This window comes from Talpa occidentalis, unplaced genomic scaffold (genome assembly GCF_014898055.3).
Source record: "Talpa occidentalis isolate TD23 unplaced genomic scaffold, MPIMG_talOcc4v2.1 talOcc4.17, whole genome shotgun sequence".
Classification (NCBI taxonomy): domain Eukaryota; kingdom Metazoa; phylum Chordata; class Mammalia; order Eulipotyphla; family Talpidae; genus Talpa; species Talpa occidentalis.
In genome coordinates, this window is record NW_023601754.1 from 24,101 (window position 1) to 44,858 (window position 20,758).

Sequence of the window (20,758 nt, forward strand, 5' to 3'; positions counted from 1 at the left end):
TGGCTGATGAGGAGAACATGCTGTCCTGAGGATCTAGGAAACTGTGGGACCGGTCACGCCTTCTGGACTTCACGGTGTGTGCATTGGAGGGAATCGAAACTCTTGTCACTTTACTAGGTGTGCAGTTAGTCAAGTTTCTTAACCTTGGTCAACCTTAGTTTCCGCCAGTTTTACAAGGCTGTGACTTTACCCCATGAGCTCTGTCCTCTGATATACAAAAAGTATACTTGGGTTTAAGTATTAAAAAAAAAAAGAGCCAGGGAGGTGGAGATAAAGGTGCTATCTGTTGACCCTCACAGAAAAGAACATTTTCGAAAGCATAATCTCAGGTGGTCAGGTGCGAATGAAGATAGGAAAGCAATGTTATCTCTGAAAAAAAGCCCATGACAAGATGAATAAAAGTATAGAATTTTCAACTTGAAAGTGCCTTTAGAAACTTTTAACTCCTAATCCTTTATCTAATGTAATTGAATGCCTTCTAGAAGGCATTGCACTAAACCTTGGCGGTTTAGAAAGAAGACAGAGCTGGGCCTCCCTGGTGGCGCAGCGGTTGAGCACTGGGCTGTGAAGCTGCCCGCAGCCTCTGCAGCGTAGGTTCGATCCCCGACCTCCGGGCGAGGGTCCCACATGGCGCGCAGACCTCTCCTGCCGCCCGCTGCTCCCCTCAGCAGTGCGTTTTCGTCCTTCTGCCTGCTCTGCTCTCCCCCTCTGTCTCTGGTGAATTCTCTCACCCTCCCGTGCTTCTGACTGTACCCAGTGCTTGTATAAATAAATAAATAAAATCTTTTAAAAAAAAAAAAAAAAAAGAAAGAAAGAAGACAGAGCTGAGGATAGGACTTCGTGTATGCATTTAAGAGGCGGGAAGTGCACTATAGATAATACAGTAAAAGCTGTAGAAGATTTTTTTTAAAGATATATATTTTAGTTTTTTTATACTTTGTAAATATGACTTGCCATATTCCAGTTTTACAGTTGTCTTCTAACGCCGTGTGTCTTTACTTACTTCCTTGTTTGGCCTTGCTCCCATATATCCCACCTCTGGTTTTTACCTGTCCGAATACTCAGGAGAAACTCTACCTGTGAATAAAATCATTCACTTGTCAGTGTAGCCCTTAGAGATTTCTCCCTCCCATGAGATCATAGCATTATTATTTGTCTCCCTGATTTGACATGTACAGCTTCCTGACATGTCTTCTGCAGTAACGCTTTGCTCCTCCCTTTTAGAAATAGTTGGAAAGCTGATCAAGCGACAGTGGGAAGCCCAGAGAAGGGAAAGGCACTCACCCTTTATTCTCTGGACTCCAGGTTGTTCTTCATTAAAACAATCATGAAGTACATATTAAGCGATTCCTTAATTTTATGTAATAAAACAAACTTACTGTTTTCTGCCTCTGTAGCATCTGCAACCTAATAGTGGAAACAGAACATGAACAAGTAAATAAACAGATGTGAAATTACAACTTGTAATGACTTCAGTAAAGGAAGGTAAGAGTGCTGTGAGAGAAAAAGGATTTTAGGTCGTGTGGGCAGGGATGACTTCTCTTAACCACTGATACAAACATCAAGAAGTAGCCAGGCAGGAAGAAGTTTCCTGGAAGAGAGGAAAATACGAAGGTAAAGCTTAGTGTGTTTGAAGAAATGAAACAAGTTCAGGATGGCAGAAGCATAACCATATAGAGGAGAACTGTGCAGGAGAAAATGAGGCAGAAGGCAGATCACACTGGGCCTTGCAGGGCCTGCTAAAGTCTTAGGGCTTTACTAAGAACATTGCTGTCATGTGTGATTTCGAAGCCGATAATATGCTTTAATTTAGATTTGAAAAATCTCACTGGTTGAGAATGAATTGGTGAAAGACAAGAGTAAAAGCAAAGAAACTCTAGTAATGGCAGTTGTCCAGGCTGGTTAGGTGTCCATGGTGGTAGTTGGAAGGAGGGCAGCAGCATGGAGGTGCAGGAAAGAGCAAGGACATACAGGTATGGGTAGAAACATTGGCAACGTGGTGCTGGATCGGATATTGAAGGAAAGATATCAAACATGTCCTCTACATTTCTGGCTTGAGGAACTCCATAGATGGGTGGTGAAATTTGCTCACACAAATAAGATGAGGGGAAGAAAAGGTTTGGCAGGAAATCAAGTTTTGAACACCATCCCCAGTGTTTCAGAAGGTGGTGGGGACTGCCTTCTTCTGAGCACAGAGGCCTCAGTCTGGATTGCTCTCTCTCTGTGTGACATCATACTGTGACACATGCCTAGTGTGTGTTTTGAGAGGAAGGAGTGAGCTGCATATTTATGCTAGAAAAGTTGATAATCAAAGTATTTTTAACAATGCACTGCAGCTTCTGAAAGTTTATTTGCAAATATTTTAATACAGGTTATATTGATTTTGAAGTTAGAGGGAAAAAGTTAACTAGAATATAGTATTAGATCAGTTTACATATTATTTGGGTGATGGGACAAATACAAAAGTCTGTTAGTCCTGATAGTTTCAGGACAGTAACACTCTTTAAAAGTTATTAGCTTTGTTGACAGTCTAATATTAAATTTATCATTTTTAATGAGGCTTCTGGTGCTTATGAGTAGAAATAATAGCACAGGTCATTAATAGCTATTATTTATCAAATAACTGTAGCTAATGATATTTCTGTTATTAACTGAAGTTAACCAAGTGAATAATTTTTTATTATACTTTACAACTTTTTTTAGCCAATAATTTAAAACATAATCATTGCCACAAAGGGCCATGATTTGAAACCCTGCAAAAATAATTTTTCTTGTCCGTTGGTCATTTCAGTTTCAGTTTACCTGGCTAAGCAGCTACAGTATAAAATATATTACATTTTATTTTATTGGAAATCAATGGCTGAAAGATAACTGTTAATATATAGTTCTTTTGTAAGAGGAAGGAAAATAGGTTATGTGGTTAGGTGTCATATTTTGCATTAAATTTGTTTTTTTTAATCTTCAAGTTTTGTGCTTTATAACAAATGGAGTAAATTAAAAATTATTCTTTTTTCATGGAAGTAACTGACTATCACTCATTTTCTTTTTCTCTGTATTTTTGATTATGTTATCTTTGCAAATATTATCTTAAGAAAGACAAATGTTCATTAAGATTTTTTCGTCCACTTGAGGACCTGTTAAATTACAAGTCTAGTGATTTAACATTATAGAAACTGAGATACAGAGAACCAAATTTGCCCAACGTTTCTAGTAGTAGGAAATATTTCATTTCAGATGATGTATAATTTAGTGTATTTGCTGCATATCCAATACACTTAAAAGTTCTGCTTAAATTCTTTTCAAGACCATCCTGTATTTCTTTACCAATTTTTTTGAATGATGTATTCTAACTGGTGATTTATAAATATTTACTTATGCTTCATGTTGTTACAGTTTTTTTAACTTATGTTAGACATTCAGAAAAGTGCACAAATCCTTAGTGTAACTCTGTGACATAGCAAAGTAAACACGTCTCTAAAACCAGTACCCAGGTCAAGAAATAGGGTGTTACTGGTACCCCACAAGCTACCTCAAACTCCTGTCCAATTATCATTTCCCTTCTCCCTTCCCAGAAGTAACCATAGTGCAAACTTATTTTTTTTTAAATTTTATTTTCTCGCATTGTTGTTCATTTTTCTACAATATTTGATTTCCCCCCTCAGGGCTAGTCCCTATAAATCTCCCACCACCACATCGTCACCTGTCACCATGGCCCTTGTGCTCTTCCCTCCCCTGTTTTCACTCCTCTCCCTCCACTTCCCCTGCTGGAGGCCTCAGATCTAAAGTTTCATTGTGCAAACTTTTAAAACCATAGAGTAGTTTTGCCAGTTTTTGAACTTTAGGTAAATGGACTCCTATAGCATGTATGCTTTTGCTAATTTCATGTCGCTGAGACTAAGGTGTGTTTCTCCAAGTTTGTAGGAGTAGCTTGTTGGTTTTCATAGCTGTTGATGCTAATATACGATGGATACGTTTTCTCCTCAGTTTGGGGCTGTTAAGAATAATACTGAGACAAACGTCCCGTCATGTCTTCTGGTGCACAGGTTCCCAGAGAGTATATATTTCTAGAAGTGGAAAAGTTTGTCATGGGTATCCACTGTTGTTGTTCTTTTAAATTATATTTTCTTACATCATTGTTAATTTTCGGACGGTATTTGATTTCTCCCCTCAGGTGTAGTCCCCCTGGTTCTCCCACCACCGTAGCACCTGGTGAGCATCACCGCAGTCCCTTGTGCTCTGCCTTCCCCTGTTTGGATCCATTCCCCAACCCCCTCCCCCCCAACACCATGTATGCCTCAGGTCTCTGGTTAGCTTGCCAGTTTTGCCTTTTTCCTAACGCTTTGTTTGGTTTCTCTATATTCCACATGTAAGTGAAACCGTTTGATATTTATCTTTTTCTTTTTGACTTTTTTTGTTTAGCATAATCCCTTCCAGCTCTCCATGTTGCTCTAAATGGCATGAGTTTATCTTTTTGGATCGCTGAGTAGTACTCCATTGTGTGTACAGCTAAACATATGTTTTAACTTTAGCAATAATGCCATACAGTTTTCCCGACGTGTTGTTTCGGCTTACATGTCTCTTTGTAGCACATGAGAATTGCAATTGCTATTTGAAAAATCATGTGCTTTTAAAAATCTAAAGAGGACTGTTTGGTGGTGAATAGCTATTTCATCTAGATGAGATATAATACAAAGGCATATGAAATAACAAATATGAAGATTTTTTTTTCAAATATGAAGATTTTGCATTCAAAAATTAATATCCATGTTGTGCCTGTTGGATTACAGCAGATTTGAACAAGATAAAATTTTGTGTTGAGGCTATAGTGAAGTAAAAGATACTTTCTTTACTAAATTCTTCAGAATGTATGTTTTTATTTTAAAAGAGTGAGTAGTACACCATTTTAGGAGATATGACTTGGGAAGAATGAAAAAATAGATATGTATAACTTAAATATTGAAAGAGCTACAGGAAGAAAATGTTAGTCTAAATGAATTTGATAGCTATTAGATGAAATGTGCGTGACACTTTGAAGTAAGGCCCTAGGGAGGAAGGCAGTGGCATCAGAGAAATGTCTTCTTATTCCTGAGACTATAGGAATGGTTCAGAAATGGCCAAAGTTCCCCTGGCTCCTGAGAGAGGGGTGCCTCTCACTGCATACTCAGGGACGCAACTGTTGCATTTTTAGTATCCTTTTGGTCAGAGATTTCAAGGAGGGCCCTGAGATGTTACATGGTTTCATCAAAGTACTGGGAAATTGGGTTTTAAATCTTTATACTAGCAGTAAGAAAAGCATTTTAAAGAACTAATTTAAAGAAAATTATTCCAAGAAAAATGGAATTGAGTTTCCATTTGGAAACAGATTTAAGGATTTCGATGCAAAGTTACATTTTAGCGGATGTTTTGAGGAAGATGTGTCAACATTTGACTGAATTTGAAATGCTAAGTAAGTGGATTTGATAGAAATGAAATTACTTTATAGAAGCTTTTGTCTATTAAACTACTTTATTTTTGTAAGATGATTTGTACATAGAAGAACTGGGGTGTTTGCCAGAGGCGTAAGGGTAAGAGGATTCGCCAGAAACAGAGTGGGGAGCTGAACAGGTGGATCTACTGAAGTGCGCTGCTTGGGCGAGACAGGAGAGGTCTGCTGTTCCCTGTGTAGGTTAGCTCCCTGGCCAGGGATCGAACTCTGGCCACAGCAGTGAGGCCCAGTTAGACTACTTTAAATCAGCCAGAAAAGCAAGGAAAGCCATAAAAAGGAAAATCCAAGATAGCGTAGTATCTTAGAAGCTAAGAATTTCCAGAAAGCAGAGAGGTTAATTGAGTTGAGTTTAGAAAACAAGTTAAAGGTTTTTGTTGTGGTCTAGGCAGGGTGGTGGCTGCTTAGATAATTAAGTCTTTTTAAAACACTCAGAGCTGAATAAAAGTGGTGGATGGGATGCATAGATGATTGGAAACCTCAGAGAGAAGATGAAATTTGAGGCTAGCTTCTGTTGTCACTTGGGTTAGTGATGGCAATGTTCAAAGACTGCCTTTGAGGAAATGTTTGGATTTGGCTAAAAAATTCCTGGTCACCTTTGAAAGTATAGTTGCAGTGATTTTATGGGGGCAGAAACGAACATGTATAAGATTAACCAGCAAATGGATATTTATTTGGAAAATGGAGGCAGTGGATCACTTACTTTCAATATTTGTCACTGAATAGAAGGCTAGAAATAGGATGATTTTGTTTGTGCACTAGTTGTTCTTGTTGTTCAAATAGGGTCCTGATGCCTTAACATAGAAGGGGGAAATAGCCCATTGCAAGGGGGATGGTTAGAGATGTCCAGAGAGATGGAAGGTGAGTGTAGGTTCCTTTGAAAGGCTAGTTTTCTTTGCAGAAGTCATGTTTTGTCTTCTATTAGTAAAAAAAAAAAAAAAAAAAAAAAAAAAGAGGAATAGATGCAGGGAAAGGTATGTGCTTCTGAAAAGACAGCTGGTGAATTTCCACTGGAGAACCTCAGAAGACTAAGTTGTCCTGAGTGAGAATGGCAGAGTTAAAGTGAAGGCTTGAGGAGAGAAAACAAAATAACTGCAAAAAGCTAACCTAGAAGCAGAGGAAATGAGTTTAAACATTCCCAAGCAAAAGCAAGGACTACATTGAAGGTAAAGTATAGAATTAACCTTGGATTAATAAGGTGTTGGGCATATAAGAAATATTATAAACATTACACATATTCAGAAAATGTTAATTGGATTGAACTGAAATGAACAATTCACATTTAATATCTTAAGGCTTGAGAAACACTTTGAAATTCTTAGCTCAATTAAGATAGAGTGTTGATCGATGTGTACGCTGTAAACCTTGCTTAAACCTACCAACTTTTGGGTACTTTATTAAAGCCAAATATTCTCTATTGTCAGGATTCATCAAATTTCAAGATCAGAAGGGATTTTAGGATTATTCAGCCAGACTGACTAGTGGGCTTCTTTTTATAATATCTCTATTGAGATCTTGGTTAGCCTGTTTTAAATTTGAACATGTAACTCTAGTAATATGAAACTTGTCTTTGTCTTTGGACAGCTGTATTTCAAATTTCTTTTTTATATTGAGCCAAAGTAATTTTCCTTACTGTTTTCTGGGCCCTGTCATTCTAGATCTGTCACTTGGGGTCCTGTAAGTCACATGAATAATGGTATGGAAAATGAACAATAGACCATGTTAGAAAGACAATAACTAGATTGCGTGAGTGAATTACAGTGGATGTGGAGAGATTATGGGCTGGTAACAAGAGCCAAGACAAAGTTTGAAGGGCCCGTATTCAAAGTTACATTTTTATGTGGTCAACATTAGGGAACTATCAAAAGGGTTTCCATTGGCAAGTGACATGATCATCTGGTCACAGTGTGCTCAATAGATTAAAATGGGGAAATACTTTAAGCAGAAAGGCCAGTTAGAAAGATACTAACCAAATAAACATGTAGGGGAAGGATTCTGGAAGCAAAATAATTTGTTTGACTTTGGAGCTATTGAGTTTTATAGCTGTGGAGAAATCCAACTGGAAAAGTGGTACTGGACACGAGGATTTAAATGTTGTCAGTGTGTAGATGTTTGTGGATAAGCTTACCCAAGGAGGATGGTGGCTATAGTAAGAAGAGAAGAGGGCTGAGGAGCGAGAAACTTGGAGAAGCATGGTTTCATGTAACTTCACCAATTTGGTGACTATCCTGTAAATATGTCCCCTTTTGTCTACATTGTGGTTTTAAAAAATTCTCAGGGATGACTACATTTACCAGATTTGGTGTGACCAGCATAAGTAAGCAGGACATTTTGTTTAACCAGTTTCCTGTTGCTGGACATATAGGCTATATTCAACCTTTTGCTGGAGCAAGTAATGTTTCAATAAATACCCTTGAATCTGTCATTTCACTTGTACGTCAACTTATTTGTAAACTAAATTGCTAGAAGGGAATTTGCTCAAAGAATATGTACATCTGAGATATTTATGAATGTTAGCAAGTTTCTCTCCTTAACGTTTACCATTGTAGACTGTCCTGCCAGGAGGATATGAGAGTGTTTTTCCAGTTTCACCACTGTATATTATCAAACTTTGGGGTCTCTATCAGCTGATAGGTGAAAAAAAGGGTATTCAATGTGGTTCTAATTTGCATTCTCTCATTTTGAATGAGTATATGAACTTTGCCAATGTTTCTATTAGCTATTGGTACTTTCTTACTATTTATGGGAAATTTTGATGCAAGAAATGAGTACTTCGGGCCTCCCCTGGTGGCGCAGCAGTTGAGCGCTGGGTTGCGGGGCTGCCCGCAGCCTCTGCAGCGCCGGTTTGATCCCCGGCCACCGGAGGAGGGTCCCACGTGGTGCGCAGACCTCTCCTGCCGCCCGCTGCTCCCCTCAGCAGTGTACTTCATCAGTCTGCCTGCTCTGCTCTCCCCTCTGGCTCTGGTGAATTCTCTCACCCTCCCGCGCGTCTGACTGTACCCAATGCTTGTATAAATAAATAAATAAATCTTTAAAAAAAAAAGAAAAGAAAAATGAGTACTTCAGTGAGTTGTAGATGTTATTTTTCTGTTTGCTATTTTTCTTTTATAATCTAATTTATGAATCCATGGTTATTTAATTTATATAATCTGATTAATGAATCTTTAATGAGATCTGAATTTTGTTCCATGAATAGCAGCCAAGGTGCCCCTGTCTGTTTTTCTTTTTCCCAAGTACTTTCAAGGCTTTTCATTTCTGTCATTTATATCTTTGATCCATTTATAATTTATCTTATTTTGAGAATAAGCCACAGGTCTAACTTTGCTTTTGTCAGATGGTCACCCAATTGTCTTGTTATTTTATAGTTCATTCACCACCCCCATCCCCCTTTGAGATACTATTTTCCAATATATACTATTTTCCAATATATCTGTCTTCTCGTGCGCCAATACATGGTGTTTTGACAAATGAGATTTTATAATGCTTTAATGTCTGATAGGGTTTCTTCTGACTCATCCCTCTTCTCTTTCTTAGCTGTGTTTTAGTTTGTTTTTCTGTGTTAACTTTAGAAACACCTTGTCTACCTTAGGGGGGGAAAAAAAACTTGGAATTTTTATTGAAACTATCTTAATTTCAGAAATTGTTATACAGAGAGTACATATGTTTATAATATTGAGATTTTTATCCAAGAACATGCTATAAAAATATTTGAATTGACTGTCAGCATTTAACAATAAAGAAGTGATCCAAAGGCAGAGAAGAATTTCCAACTCCTCTTTAAAAATTAGAAGCAACAGGGCCTCCCTGGTGGCTCAAGGGGTTAAGACGCAGCACTATGAAGCTATCTGCAGCCACTGCAGCATGAGTTCGATCCCTGGCCAGGAAGCTCCCCACAGGGCGCAGCAGACCTCTCCTGTCTTGCCTGCTGCTCCCCTCAGCAGTGGATTTCAGTCAGTCTGCCTGTTCTGTTCCCCGCTCTGTCTCTGGTGAATCCTCTCACCACCACCCCACCTCTGGCCTGTACCCTAGTTCTTGTGTGCATAAATAAATTAATCTTTAAAAATTTTTTTTAAAAATTAGAAGCAACAATTAACTGAAACTGACTGAAAGTTTTAGGTTGCCTTAGTTCTCTCCTCATCAGCTTCATTCATTATGTCACCTTCTGGCTTCTGTAGAATCTACATCCCAAGTACATTAGTGGGGTTGGTTGTCTGCACTGAAAGCAAGGCCCTGTACTTAGAAAATACTAAGTTTGACCATGGCTCCATTCTTTTGAGATTCTTTTGTATCTTGGTTTTGTTAATTAATTCTGCCTTCCAATTAAAACATCACCTTGTTAACCAGATTTTCTATATTGTCACTTACGTTAATAATAAATATTGAACCAGATAGTTTGAGAATAGAAATTCTGCAGTATATTACTGGAAAATTAATTACTACTATTTGAGTGTGGTTATTCAGCTAGTTACTAGCATTTTGTCACATAACTTTACTAACACAAAGCTAGTAAGGAAACCACAAGTTCTTTACTGTCCACCAGCGTGTATATAGAACCATAAGGAAATTAGTAACTTGGGACGGAGAGTTGAAGTTTCATCTCTTTAAATACTAAGCCTTTTATTTTAGTCATTTTGGGCAGAGTTTTTCACTTTTCTATAAACTGGGAATATTTTGCTATAACTTTGAGAAGAGAAGCTTTGGAGGAGACATATGTCTTGAAGAATTTGGAGGTTAGTCATAATTAGGTTTATTTTAAATAGTCTCAATAAGGATGCCTAGGAAGGCTGGAGGCAAACTGACTTGATGTAAAGAACTTTCTACCAGGCATTTAAGTACAGTGTAGCAGCCTTAACAGTGGATTTTAGAAGTCCACAGATCAATTAAAAAAAAAAAAAATAAATGAACTCAAACTTGCCAACTTTTTATTTTGCCAAGTAAGAATATTCTTTAAAATAATATCCCTACCATTATTTTATTTTCAAAAATGTTTCTGGATACAACTTAAGTATACCCAGTGGTCATCGAAAAAGTTCCTATTTGTTATCTAAAAACAACTTCAGCCTCCAGTGATAACAATTTCACCATAGTAAAAATGTGTTAGGCCATGTTCATGCAGAGAACACGTTTTAACCTGTGAAGTAGCTCCCTGTTGCCTCTAAGATAAAGTCCAGATTTCTTCACATGGAAAATAAAAGCCCTACACACCTGCCCTGTGGTTGCCTCTCAACATCTGTGTTTGGCTGCTCTGTGTTCTGGCTGCACCACACTCAGAGCCATTACTGAAATGCCCTGCCTGCCCTCCCTCTGGGCACTCCTTTAGGGTTTCCTCTGTGCTCCTGCAGGTTTTAGGTACAATCCCGTAGAGTGAAGGGATTATAAAAGACTCGTTTACTGCCCTCCTAGGAGTTGCTGCTTACCTGTCGAGACGGTATTTTACCTTTTGTTTTTTTTTAAAGCACTTTATAGTTCATCCTTACGGCAGACAGCCCTGCAGTTAATAGGTTGTATTTGTTATTTTTGGTTTTGGACTTTTTACAGATGTAAACAAGAAAGTATGTGATCTCAAGGTCATATACATATAGCTCCAAGAGGGTAGAACCAGGACTGTGGTCAAAGTTATTTTTTTGTGGTGTTTTGTTTTTAATTCAAGCATCATGTTCTTGCTAATTTCCATGCAGTCCTTCATTGAGTAAAATTTACTGCTTGCCTAGTAGGTGAGGCCACATAGTAAGGATACAGCGATGATAAAGGTGTTCCTTTTTTCCAAGAGAGGGCATTCTCGTGGATAAAAAAGGTTGATGTTATCACAAGGCAGTGTCAGGTTTGTGGTCAGCACAGGTTCTTAGAGCTGAGTTGGGTGAGGTTGGCCATAGTAGGTGAATCCAAAGCTGAATTTTCTCCAAAGTATAAATTTGAAATAGCTATCAGTAACTCAAACAAAATAAAATTAATGTAGCACAAACGTAATGCTGCATGGAATTGTTGAAGAGATTCACCAATTCAATTATTCACTGAATAATTTGATGTGGATCAATAATTATATTAAGTAGGATGAAACTAGTCATGTGTAGAGCTTACTGGGAAGACTGATTTACTTAGACAAATATTGAGGGGCCTATTTGGAGAATAAGGGAAAAAACAACACTGAGGAAACTCAGTTTATCTCTAAAGTGCTATAGGGGCCTCCCTGGTGGCACAAGGGGTTAAGACACAATCTCTGAAGCTGTCTGCAGCCACTGCAGCATAAGTTCGATCCCCAGCCAGGGAGCTACCCACATGGCGCAGCAGACCTCTCCTGTCTCCCCGCTGCTCCCTTCAGCAGTGGATTTCAGTAGATCTGCTTGTTCTGTTCCCCGCTCTGTCTCTGGTGAATCCTTTCACCACAACCCCCACACCCCTGGCCTGTACCCCAGTTCTTGTATGCATAAATAAATAAATCTTTAAAAAAAAATAAAATGCTATAGCGAGAGAACATATTGGGTGATCTTATTTTTACTCTTAAGGCCCAGTTCAGATGTTACCTCTTCTCTATACCTTTTCTGACCTTTTCCACATGTTTTTATTGTATTTTTTTTTTTAAGATTTTATTTTTGCATAGAACTGGGGTGCAGGCCTGAGGTCTGGGGCATGAGAGGATTCACCAGAAACAGAGTGGGGAGCAGAACAGGCGGATCCACTGAAATACACTGCTGAGGGGAACAGTGGGGAGACAGGAGAGGTCTGCTGCGCATGTGGGTAGCTCCCTGGCTGGTGATTGAACTCAGGCCCTGGAGTTGGGCCTTTACAATAGTGCTGAGACTTAACCCTTAGGCCACCAGGGAGGCATCCACATGTTATTGCTGTCTCACCTGTGCTACCTCTCTACCAAGACATGCATCTTACTATTTGTTTATGTGTTTTCTTCCCCTCTAGATTATTAATTTTTGAAAGCAAGATTCTGTTCCATTGATATTTGAATCCATTTGTATGATCATGTCATTGCATCAAATGTAAAAATGAAGTTCAATAAGTACTTTGATTTTTTTTTTTTTTAAAAGATTGATTTATTTATGCACACAAGAGCTGGGGTACAGGCCAGAGCTGCGGGGGATGAGAGGATTCACCAGAAACAGAGCAGGTGGCAGAATAGGCAGACAGACTGAAATACACTGCTGAGGGGAGCAGCGGGCGAGACAGGAGAGGTCTGCCTCGCCATGTGGGTTTCTCCCTGGCCGGCCAGGGATTGAACTCGTGCTGCAGAGGCTGCAGACAGCTTCATAGTCCGGTGTTTAATCCCTTGTGCCACCAGGGAGGCACAAGTACTTTGATCTTGATTCTAAATATTTGTCTCAACCCTAGAAGAATTTTTTTCTCCAAATATTAATGTACTTAATTGATAAGATACTCTTTATCAGTACTCCAACTTACATTTCTGTCATTATTTTTCACTTTTCTCCCTTATTTCCCCTCTGTAATCGTTATGTTGTTCCTTAAACATACACTTACTTTCTTGTTGCTATTTCTTTGTTCCTGAATCCTCTGCCTGGGCTTTCCTTCCAGTACCTTTATGGGTATATACTAATGGCTCTTTTCTCTTTATATATCACCATACAGATGAACTTTTGCCTCTCTTAGGCCATGGTTTTGTATTTTGTTCAATATATGATGTGCTATTTTTTGGCCATTACGCCATTCACCTCCCATTTAGATGCTGAACTTCCCGAGAAGCAGGAACTTTGGCAGCTTCTACAGAGTTCTTTAGGGTAGAATAGATGGTCTGTAGATAGTCACTTAATTAAAAAGTAAGTTAAAATTAAAGAGGACCTTAAATGTGAGCACTGTGTCAATTGTAGTTAAGCTGTCCAAATCAGAAAACACAGCCTTATTAGGTTTTATGGGTATTTTTCATAGTTCATCTTTAGTCCTATTTTATAACTAATGTTGAATTCTATAATGTCACACGTGTGTATCTCTTGGTATTGTATTGGTGTCTGTGTTCATTTTCTTTATCATTAGATGTCTCTCCTTTGTACTTTTATCAAAGCACAAATAATATGTATTGATAATAGTCTGTTTACTCATCTGTCTGCTTCAGAGATCAGTTACTCATTATCCCTGTGACTGGATTTGTCTATCAATAAATGTCTATTGCATGAATAAATAGTAAAATTGCTTTCTTAATAAAAATTTCCACTGCTTCCCATATTTTAGATAAGCCTCATTTGCTACTTTTGTAATAAACTAATATGTTGAGCAAAACCCTCCATTTGTAGTTCTCTGTGCAAGATAGTGAGGACAGAACCATAAATTACCTTTGTTAAAAATGGAATGATAAAACTGGAACAAAATTAACTAGTCACTCCATGTAACCTTCGATCCTTTCCATACAAAACTGCCTGTATGTGGTCATTTTCCCTCTCGCTACTGTAAGACATATATTACTTAGCTCAAGCTATTGTTTTTGTCTCAACTTGATTATCAGTATACATTTATTCAGATAGGCTAGTGAATGTAATAAATGTGTACTTCAAATGATTTAAGTGGGGGACTTAGGGAAAGTGATGAGCTTAACTGTTACTGGGAAGGTCGCTTGCTTTTGCTTTGTGGGTATCTCCATCAGTTTGCACTCAACAATGCAGAGTGAAGATGAGCAAGAAGGTGGTGGCATCGCTGTGTGGGAACATTCCCAGGGTATCCCATGTCTGTGTGTGTTGGGTGACCAAGGGCCTGACATTTTTGACAGCTTATCATGACCTCATGAAATTACTCTTCTTGATGTATTTCCACATATAGCTATGAAATAATAGATGCATGTGCAAAAGATCATGGCACACTGATTTGAGATGTATTGATGACAGGCTGCTTGGGAAGTGTAACATACCTATTTTATACCTGCTTGAGCTGCTGGGGAATGATTGCCATTTCATGGTATGAGGGAGACAGACATACTATTCTCAAGTTTATATTGTGTTGTTATAATATATGAACATAATATGCATTTTTACTTGTAAATGCATACAGTCATACTCCCAGCAGGAAGCTTCTTTTCCTTGTTGGGAATATTAATGAGTTATTTGCAGTGAATTGTACAAATAAGCACTGAGATTTTATGTTTTTAAATCATATCTAAATTTTTTAAATTCTTTTTAAAATTTATTTATGCATACATATAAGAACTGGGGTACAGGCCGGTGGTATGGGGTGGGTGAGAGGATTCACCAGAGACAGAGTGGGGAACATAACAGGCAGAATGACTGAAGTACACTGCTGAGGGGAGCAGTGGGTGAGTCAGGAGAGGTCTGCTGCACCATGTGGGTTGCTCCCTGGCTGGCCAGAGATCGAACTTGTGCTGCAGTGGCTGCGGATAGCTTCATAGCTTGAGTCTTAACCCCTTGTGCCACCAGGAATGCCCTCATATCTAAATTTTGTTTTTAGAACTGTCGTGAATACTCATTATTAAACTTTAATTGCTTTTGTTCTTGTTTTCCTAGGATTCTGACACTTCATGACATGTCATTATCTAGAGCAATAATGGACATTGACCTGTTTCGGATTAGCTGATGACCTTCAGAAATGATCGAATAATAGCACCTCCAGAGAGGCTGAATACACTCCATTTGGAGTGAGCAGCCCATATTGTTCCTGAAGTTTTCAAGATGACAGATCCAATGATGGACTTTTTTGACGATGCCAATCTTTTTAGTGAGACCTTGGAAGGTTTATCAGATGATGCATTTGTACAACCAGGACCTGTTTCGCTAGTTGACGAATTGAACTTGGGTGCAGAATTTGAACCTTTGCACATAGATTCACTGAACCATGTTCAAGGTACTCCAACACATCAGAAGATGACTGATTATGAACAGTTAAATCAGTATGAGTCAATGAAATTTCATCAAGTTAATCAATCTTTTGGTAGCCCAGCTGAACATGTGTTATCGCCACACTCCCAGTTTAACTGTTCTCCAATTCACCCCCAAAACCAACCCAATGGTTTGTTTCCAGATGTAGCAGATGGCAGCCCAATGTGGGGCCATCAGACAGCTACTAGCATTTCAAGTCAAAATGGGTCTCCTTTTCACCAACAAGGACATTCTCACTCTATGCATCAAAGTAAAAGCTTTGTATCCCACCCTGACTTTGCCTTATTTCAGGCCAATGAACCACAAACACAGTGCACTTCACTACGCTCGCAACAAAACAGAAATAATCTTAACCCAGGGCAAAATTCTCTTAGCCAGTCAAAAAGTTTTATGGATGTTAATGTTTCTGGTCCCCACAGAGTCAGTGTTAACCACCCACCACAAATTACCAACGCATCGACTTCACAACAGTCACTTTCAATGCCACAGTTTTCTCAAACGTCCAATCCTTCAGTGCACTTTCTCAAGTGTAGTAACCATCAAGAAGGAAATTTTAATGGACATTCTCCAAATATGACTCCTTGTTCCGTCAGTAACTCCCAGCAGTTTTCTTCCCATTATTCCTTTTCCAGTAATCATGTGTCCCCAAGCAGTCTTCTTCAGGCCTCTGCGGTTCTTGCACCGAATCATGCAAATCAGACTCTATCTGATTTTACTGGAAGTAATTCCTTTTCACCTCATAGGGGACTCAAGCAAGAATCCTCTCAGCATATGCTAAATCCGAATACGTCGTTGAATTCAAATAATTTCCAAATGTTGCATTCATCACATCCTCAGGGTAATTACAGCAATTCAAAATTATCTCCTGTGCACATGAACTTCCCAGATCCTGTTGACTCAGGAACTCAAATGGGCCATTTCAATGATCACGTAGAAACAAATGGGTTTTCATCTTTAGACGAGAATTTACTTCATCAAGTGGAGTCACAAGCTGAGCCGTTCACAGGACTAGACCCCGACGACCTCCTTCATGAGGGTCTCCTTCCCCAGTTTGATGAGTCAGCGTTTGGGCAAGATAATTCAAGTCATGTTTTAGATCACGACCTCGATCGGCAGTTTGCGTCACACCTTGTAACCCGGCCTTCCGACGTGGCTCAAACTCAGTTGCATAGTCAGGCTCGGAGCTGGCACACCTCCCTTTCCAATCATCAGCACCTACATGACAGAAATCGCCTGTGTTTACAGCGACAGGTATGTGGTTCTGTTATTTTGGTGATTTGCGGTGGAGAGTTTTTACTCATTGAGATTGAGGTTCTTTTATAAGACATATTTAAAATTTCTCAAACTCATTAATTCTGTTAATGAATATAAAGATGCTGATAAGAATTTATGTTGCTTTCATAATGCTTTTGAATGTGGTTCATTGATTGCTGAAAGCATTAGACTTTAACTTCTTTGTTTAGAAAATGGTACGGTTTTAAGACACCTTGTGACTTTCTGTTGAGATTGCCTTGAACAGAAAGATATTATCAAAGATAAAAAAACTTAATAACTACAATAAAATGGGAAACAAAATTCAGTTTTGAGTGTTTCAGTTTTACTTGTTAAGAAACTTTTAATGATAATACTTGATGCTGACAAATTTACAGTGCAGTTGGAGCTAATATGGCCTTGTTAATTGACACACATATTTTGGATAGCAATTTGGTGTTACATGTGCGTGTAAAACTATTTTACTATAATAATCCAACAATAGCCCAGATTAGCAAAAGTACTCTACCCAAAAATATTTGTTACTTATATCTATGATGGAAGACTAGAATAGAATAAATTATCATCATAGCTATCGTAGATGGACTACTTCGTGCTTTTAAAACACTTGCATTGAGAATCCGTTAATGATGGAGAAAAATCATAATTCAAAGTTATGGTTCTAGGCGGCCACCCTCCTGCCCACCTCGGCCTTGCTGGTGCTGAACCAACCTTCTGCCTTTGCAGAACTGCAGCGGCAGCCCTCCTCCAAGACTCCTGCCTGCTTGTGTCTGTGCAAGCATCCTTGACTTCCCTTCCCTTTTTATAATAAGTCTGTCCTTTTGAATTAAAAAAGAAATTATGGCTACAGTAAAGTGGTTAAGAGTGTAGACTCTAGTACCAGACCACCTGGGTTAGAATCTTGGCTCCTGTTACTTATTATCTGTGGGAGTTCTAGCAAGTTAAATCGTTTCTGCGTGTCTCATTTGCTTCATCTTTAAAATGTGGAATAATAATAGGATCTACCTAATAGGGTTTTGGTAAGAATTAAGAGTTACTACATGTAAAAGTGCTTAGAACTGTGTCTGGCATATAGTAAGCACTCAATAAATGCTTTTATAATTGTACTTTTTTCATAGTATGATAGTTTGTTTATGAAAAATTACTGGAGGAATATAGATTGTTGTAGGATAGTGCAGTTACTTTACTTTTTATAGTTTTTATCATGAAAACAGTACTTTTATAAGATTTACTATATATTGTGTTATTTTTCTTGAAATATTGTTAAATTAAGGATTCATAAAATGCTTTAATACCTTGGTTACCGTTGAGATTCAGTGGCCAGTGAAGAATCCCACAGTTCTTTAAGTATTTAGGGACCTTTTTTTTCAAATTTTTTTCATTGAGATGACATTGGTTCAGGACACGGTATGACTCAGAGGAAGGTTCACACCTCCTCAGATGTATGTCGCCACCCCACGCCTACCACCAGAGTTCACACAGTCCTTTCTCCTCGGCCATCGGGCCACCCCCCTTCCTTCCTCCTACACCTCTCATGGCCTCAGTTCTGTGGTCATACTTCTGGGGTTTGTTTTAGTTAAGTTTTATCAGTTTAGGGGCTGTTGTTTTGTTTTGTTTTGTTTTGCTTTTTTCATCTCAAGGCCTTGAACTATTTCGAAAAGGTAAAATCATTATCTTTTCTATTAGGTTAACTTTCGTTCTATTTCAAGCGGTTTTTCCAGTACATATTTTGGGATTGTCTAGATAGATTTTAAGAGACTTAAAAGGTTCTTGTACATTCTGCCCCTCCCCTTCCTTTTGTGTCTTGAGTGGAATATTATGATTTTGCTCCCTCTACTGGAAGAGGGTCAAGGTGGACCCTGGGAAAGACCTGCTGGGAAAAACCTGCACTGATGAACACAGGGTTCTTTATCCACTATGTATGTAGATTTCTGACTAGTTTGATCTGCATATGATTAAAGTTATGAAACTTGACATCTACTAATTTTGCTTTTTCTAAGATCTTATCATCATTAAATTTTTTTAAAGATTTATTTTTGAAAGGTTCAGCGCGGTAAAGAAAAGGAGAGCCAGGCTACATTTCTCAAAGGGAGGGAAAGTTTATTGCGCCCAGGGCGGACCTCACAGACCCAAGGCGGGGGTCAGTGGAGTCTCGCACGTTGTTAGGGGGAAGCAAGGTTTTATAGGGCGAGGAGAGGTCAGGTGGGTAGTTGGGCTTCTATGGCGGGAAAAGTTTGTAGGGCAGGTAGAGGATTTTTGTCTGAGAAGAGACTCATAGGGGGAGGGAGGAGGCTCATTGTCCTCCAGGCAGGTATCTGCATTCCTGCCCCCCAGGTGGGCTTCCTGGTTGGCTCCTGCATTCCGGCCCCCTGAATGGACCTTTCAATTTTTATTTATTTATGCACAGAAGAGATGGGGGACAGGCCAGAGATGCAGGGAGTGAGAGGACTCACCAGAGACAGAGCTGGGAGCAGAACAGGCAGACTGACTGAAACACACTGCTGAGGGGAGCAGGGGTTGAGTCAGGAGAGGTCTCCTGCGCTATGTGGGTCAGCTCCCTGGCTAGGGATCGAACTTATGCTGCAGTGGCTGCTGGTAGATTCATAGTGCTGAGACTTAACCTCTTGTGCCACCAGAGAGGTCCTGGTCTGATAAATTTATTATTTTATTTACTATTTAACTTTTTTTTCACTCTTTTTCCTGAAGTTAGGGAAAATATTACTTATTAACTGTTTTTAAAGAGAAAACTACAGGTTTCAACAGTTGATGCATTTTAAAATATTGAATATTTTTCTGATTAAAAATGTGATACATGGTTATTATTAAAAACTGGACCAAATTAAAACAAACTGATGAAAAATAAGTTACTTGTAATATCACTATCAAAAGATACCACTGTTGACTTGTTTTTTAATTTTACAGTGCAATCCACTCTCTCCCTGGCCCTTCACCTTTGTATTTTTGCGTTTTTAAGAACTACTTTCTACAAAGCACTGTGCTGAATATTTAACATGTATTAATATACTGATCCCTCACAACAATCTTTTATTTGATATGGTTATTTCCTTCAGCTTCCTTGGGAGGAAACTAAGGTAATACACCCCAGATTACACATTCAATATGGAGATAGCCAGTGGCCAGGTTGCATTAAAAACAAATTAGACCCCATATATGTGTTTTTACACGCCTATGTTACAGGGCAACTCCAGTGTGAAATGGGGAAATTTATGGAATTTTAGCCAGTTCTGAAATACGATCTTGTTATTCAACTGCATACTATTGCTTTAGAGGAGTTGAGCTTTGCACTGTCTGCCAGGATTAGAATAACAGAAACTCCAATTAACAGTAGCTTTAAGGCTATTGACCTCTTGCATGCATACTTAAGGGTGAGGGGAACAGGAAGTGAATTCCAGGGGTGGAGAAGAGGCAGCAGTTGGTGAGAAATTTGTGGATTAGTGCAGTGCATGAAGAGCATGAGATTGAAGCCAAACTTCAAAGTAGGTCTAACAAAATTTTGTGATATCTACTTGTATTGATGAAGTGATTTCCAAATACCTTAGAGCACACAGTCATTTACTTATCGATATTACAGTCTGAAGTTGAAAATAATGTATTAGAAAGACGAGCCATCAAACTCTTCCTGTCAAGACAGCAAGAATACCGAGTTGTTTTGGAATGCTTAATTATGCACAGTAAGGTTTCTTTATTTGGGTAACTACACTTAAATAATTTTAAATTAAGGAAATATTTTTACACAGTATGTTGTGGTAATGGATGGGAAGAGATAGCAAACACGTAGGAAGCGCAGACTAGTTTTCAAAAGTAAATTCTGATACTATGTTATGGTCAACCATGAAAATAATACCTCCACATTTACTATACAAGTAATGCCTTATAAATAATGAACAGTACAGGTTTACACCAATCATTTCATGGGATATTAGAATTTTAGAGCTGGACAGGCATTTATGCAATCCTCAGATACAAAAGAAAAACAGTACTAGAGTTCAGGTCTTGCATGCTGTCATGTAACTAGTTAACAGATTCCTTTGTAGGTTAAACTGTAGGTTTAAGGGTAATCAGAAATGACTGTGGATACCAAATGTTGTTGGACACTTACATTTAATATGCAGTGTTGTAAAATACATTTATAACTGGTTGT

At 38.6% G+C, this 20,758-nt stretch overlaps 1 protein-coding gene across 1 annotated transcript; it reads left to right on the forward strand.

Annotated features, from left to right (window-relative positions):
* Window positions 1–1,022: 1,022 nt before the first annotated feature.
* Window positions 1,023–16,675, forward strand: LOC119248838 (chromodomain-helicase-DNA-binding protein 9-like). The gene is made up of 2 exons (XM_037515710.2): window positions 1,023–1,485; window positions 14,953–16,675. Exon 2 carries the CDS (start codon window positions 15,118–15,120, stop codon window positions 16,645–16,647), a length of 1,530 nt encoding a protein of 509 aa, XP_037371607.1. The 5' UTR covers window positions 1,023–1,485; window positions 14,953–15,117; the 3' UTR covers window positions 16,648–16,675.
* Window positions 16,676–20,758: the final 4,083 nt, after the last annotated feature.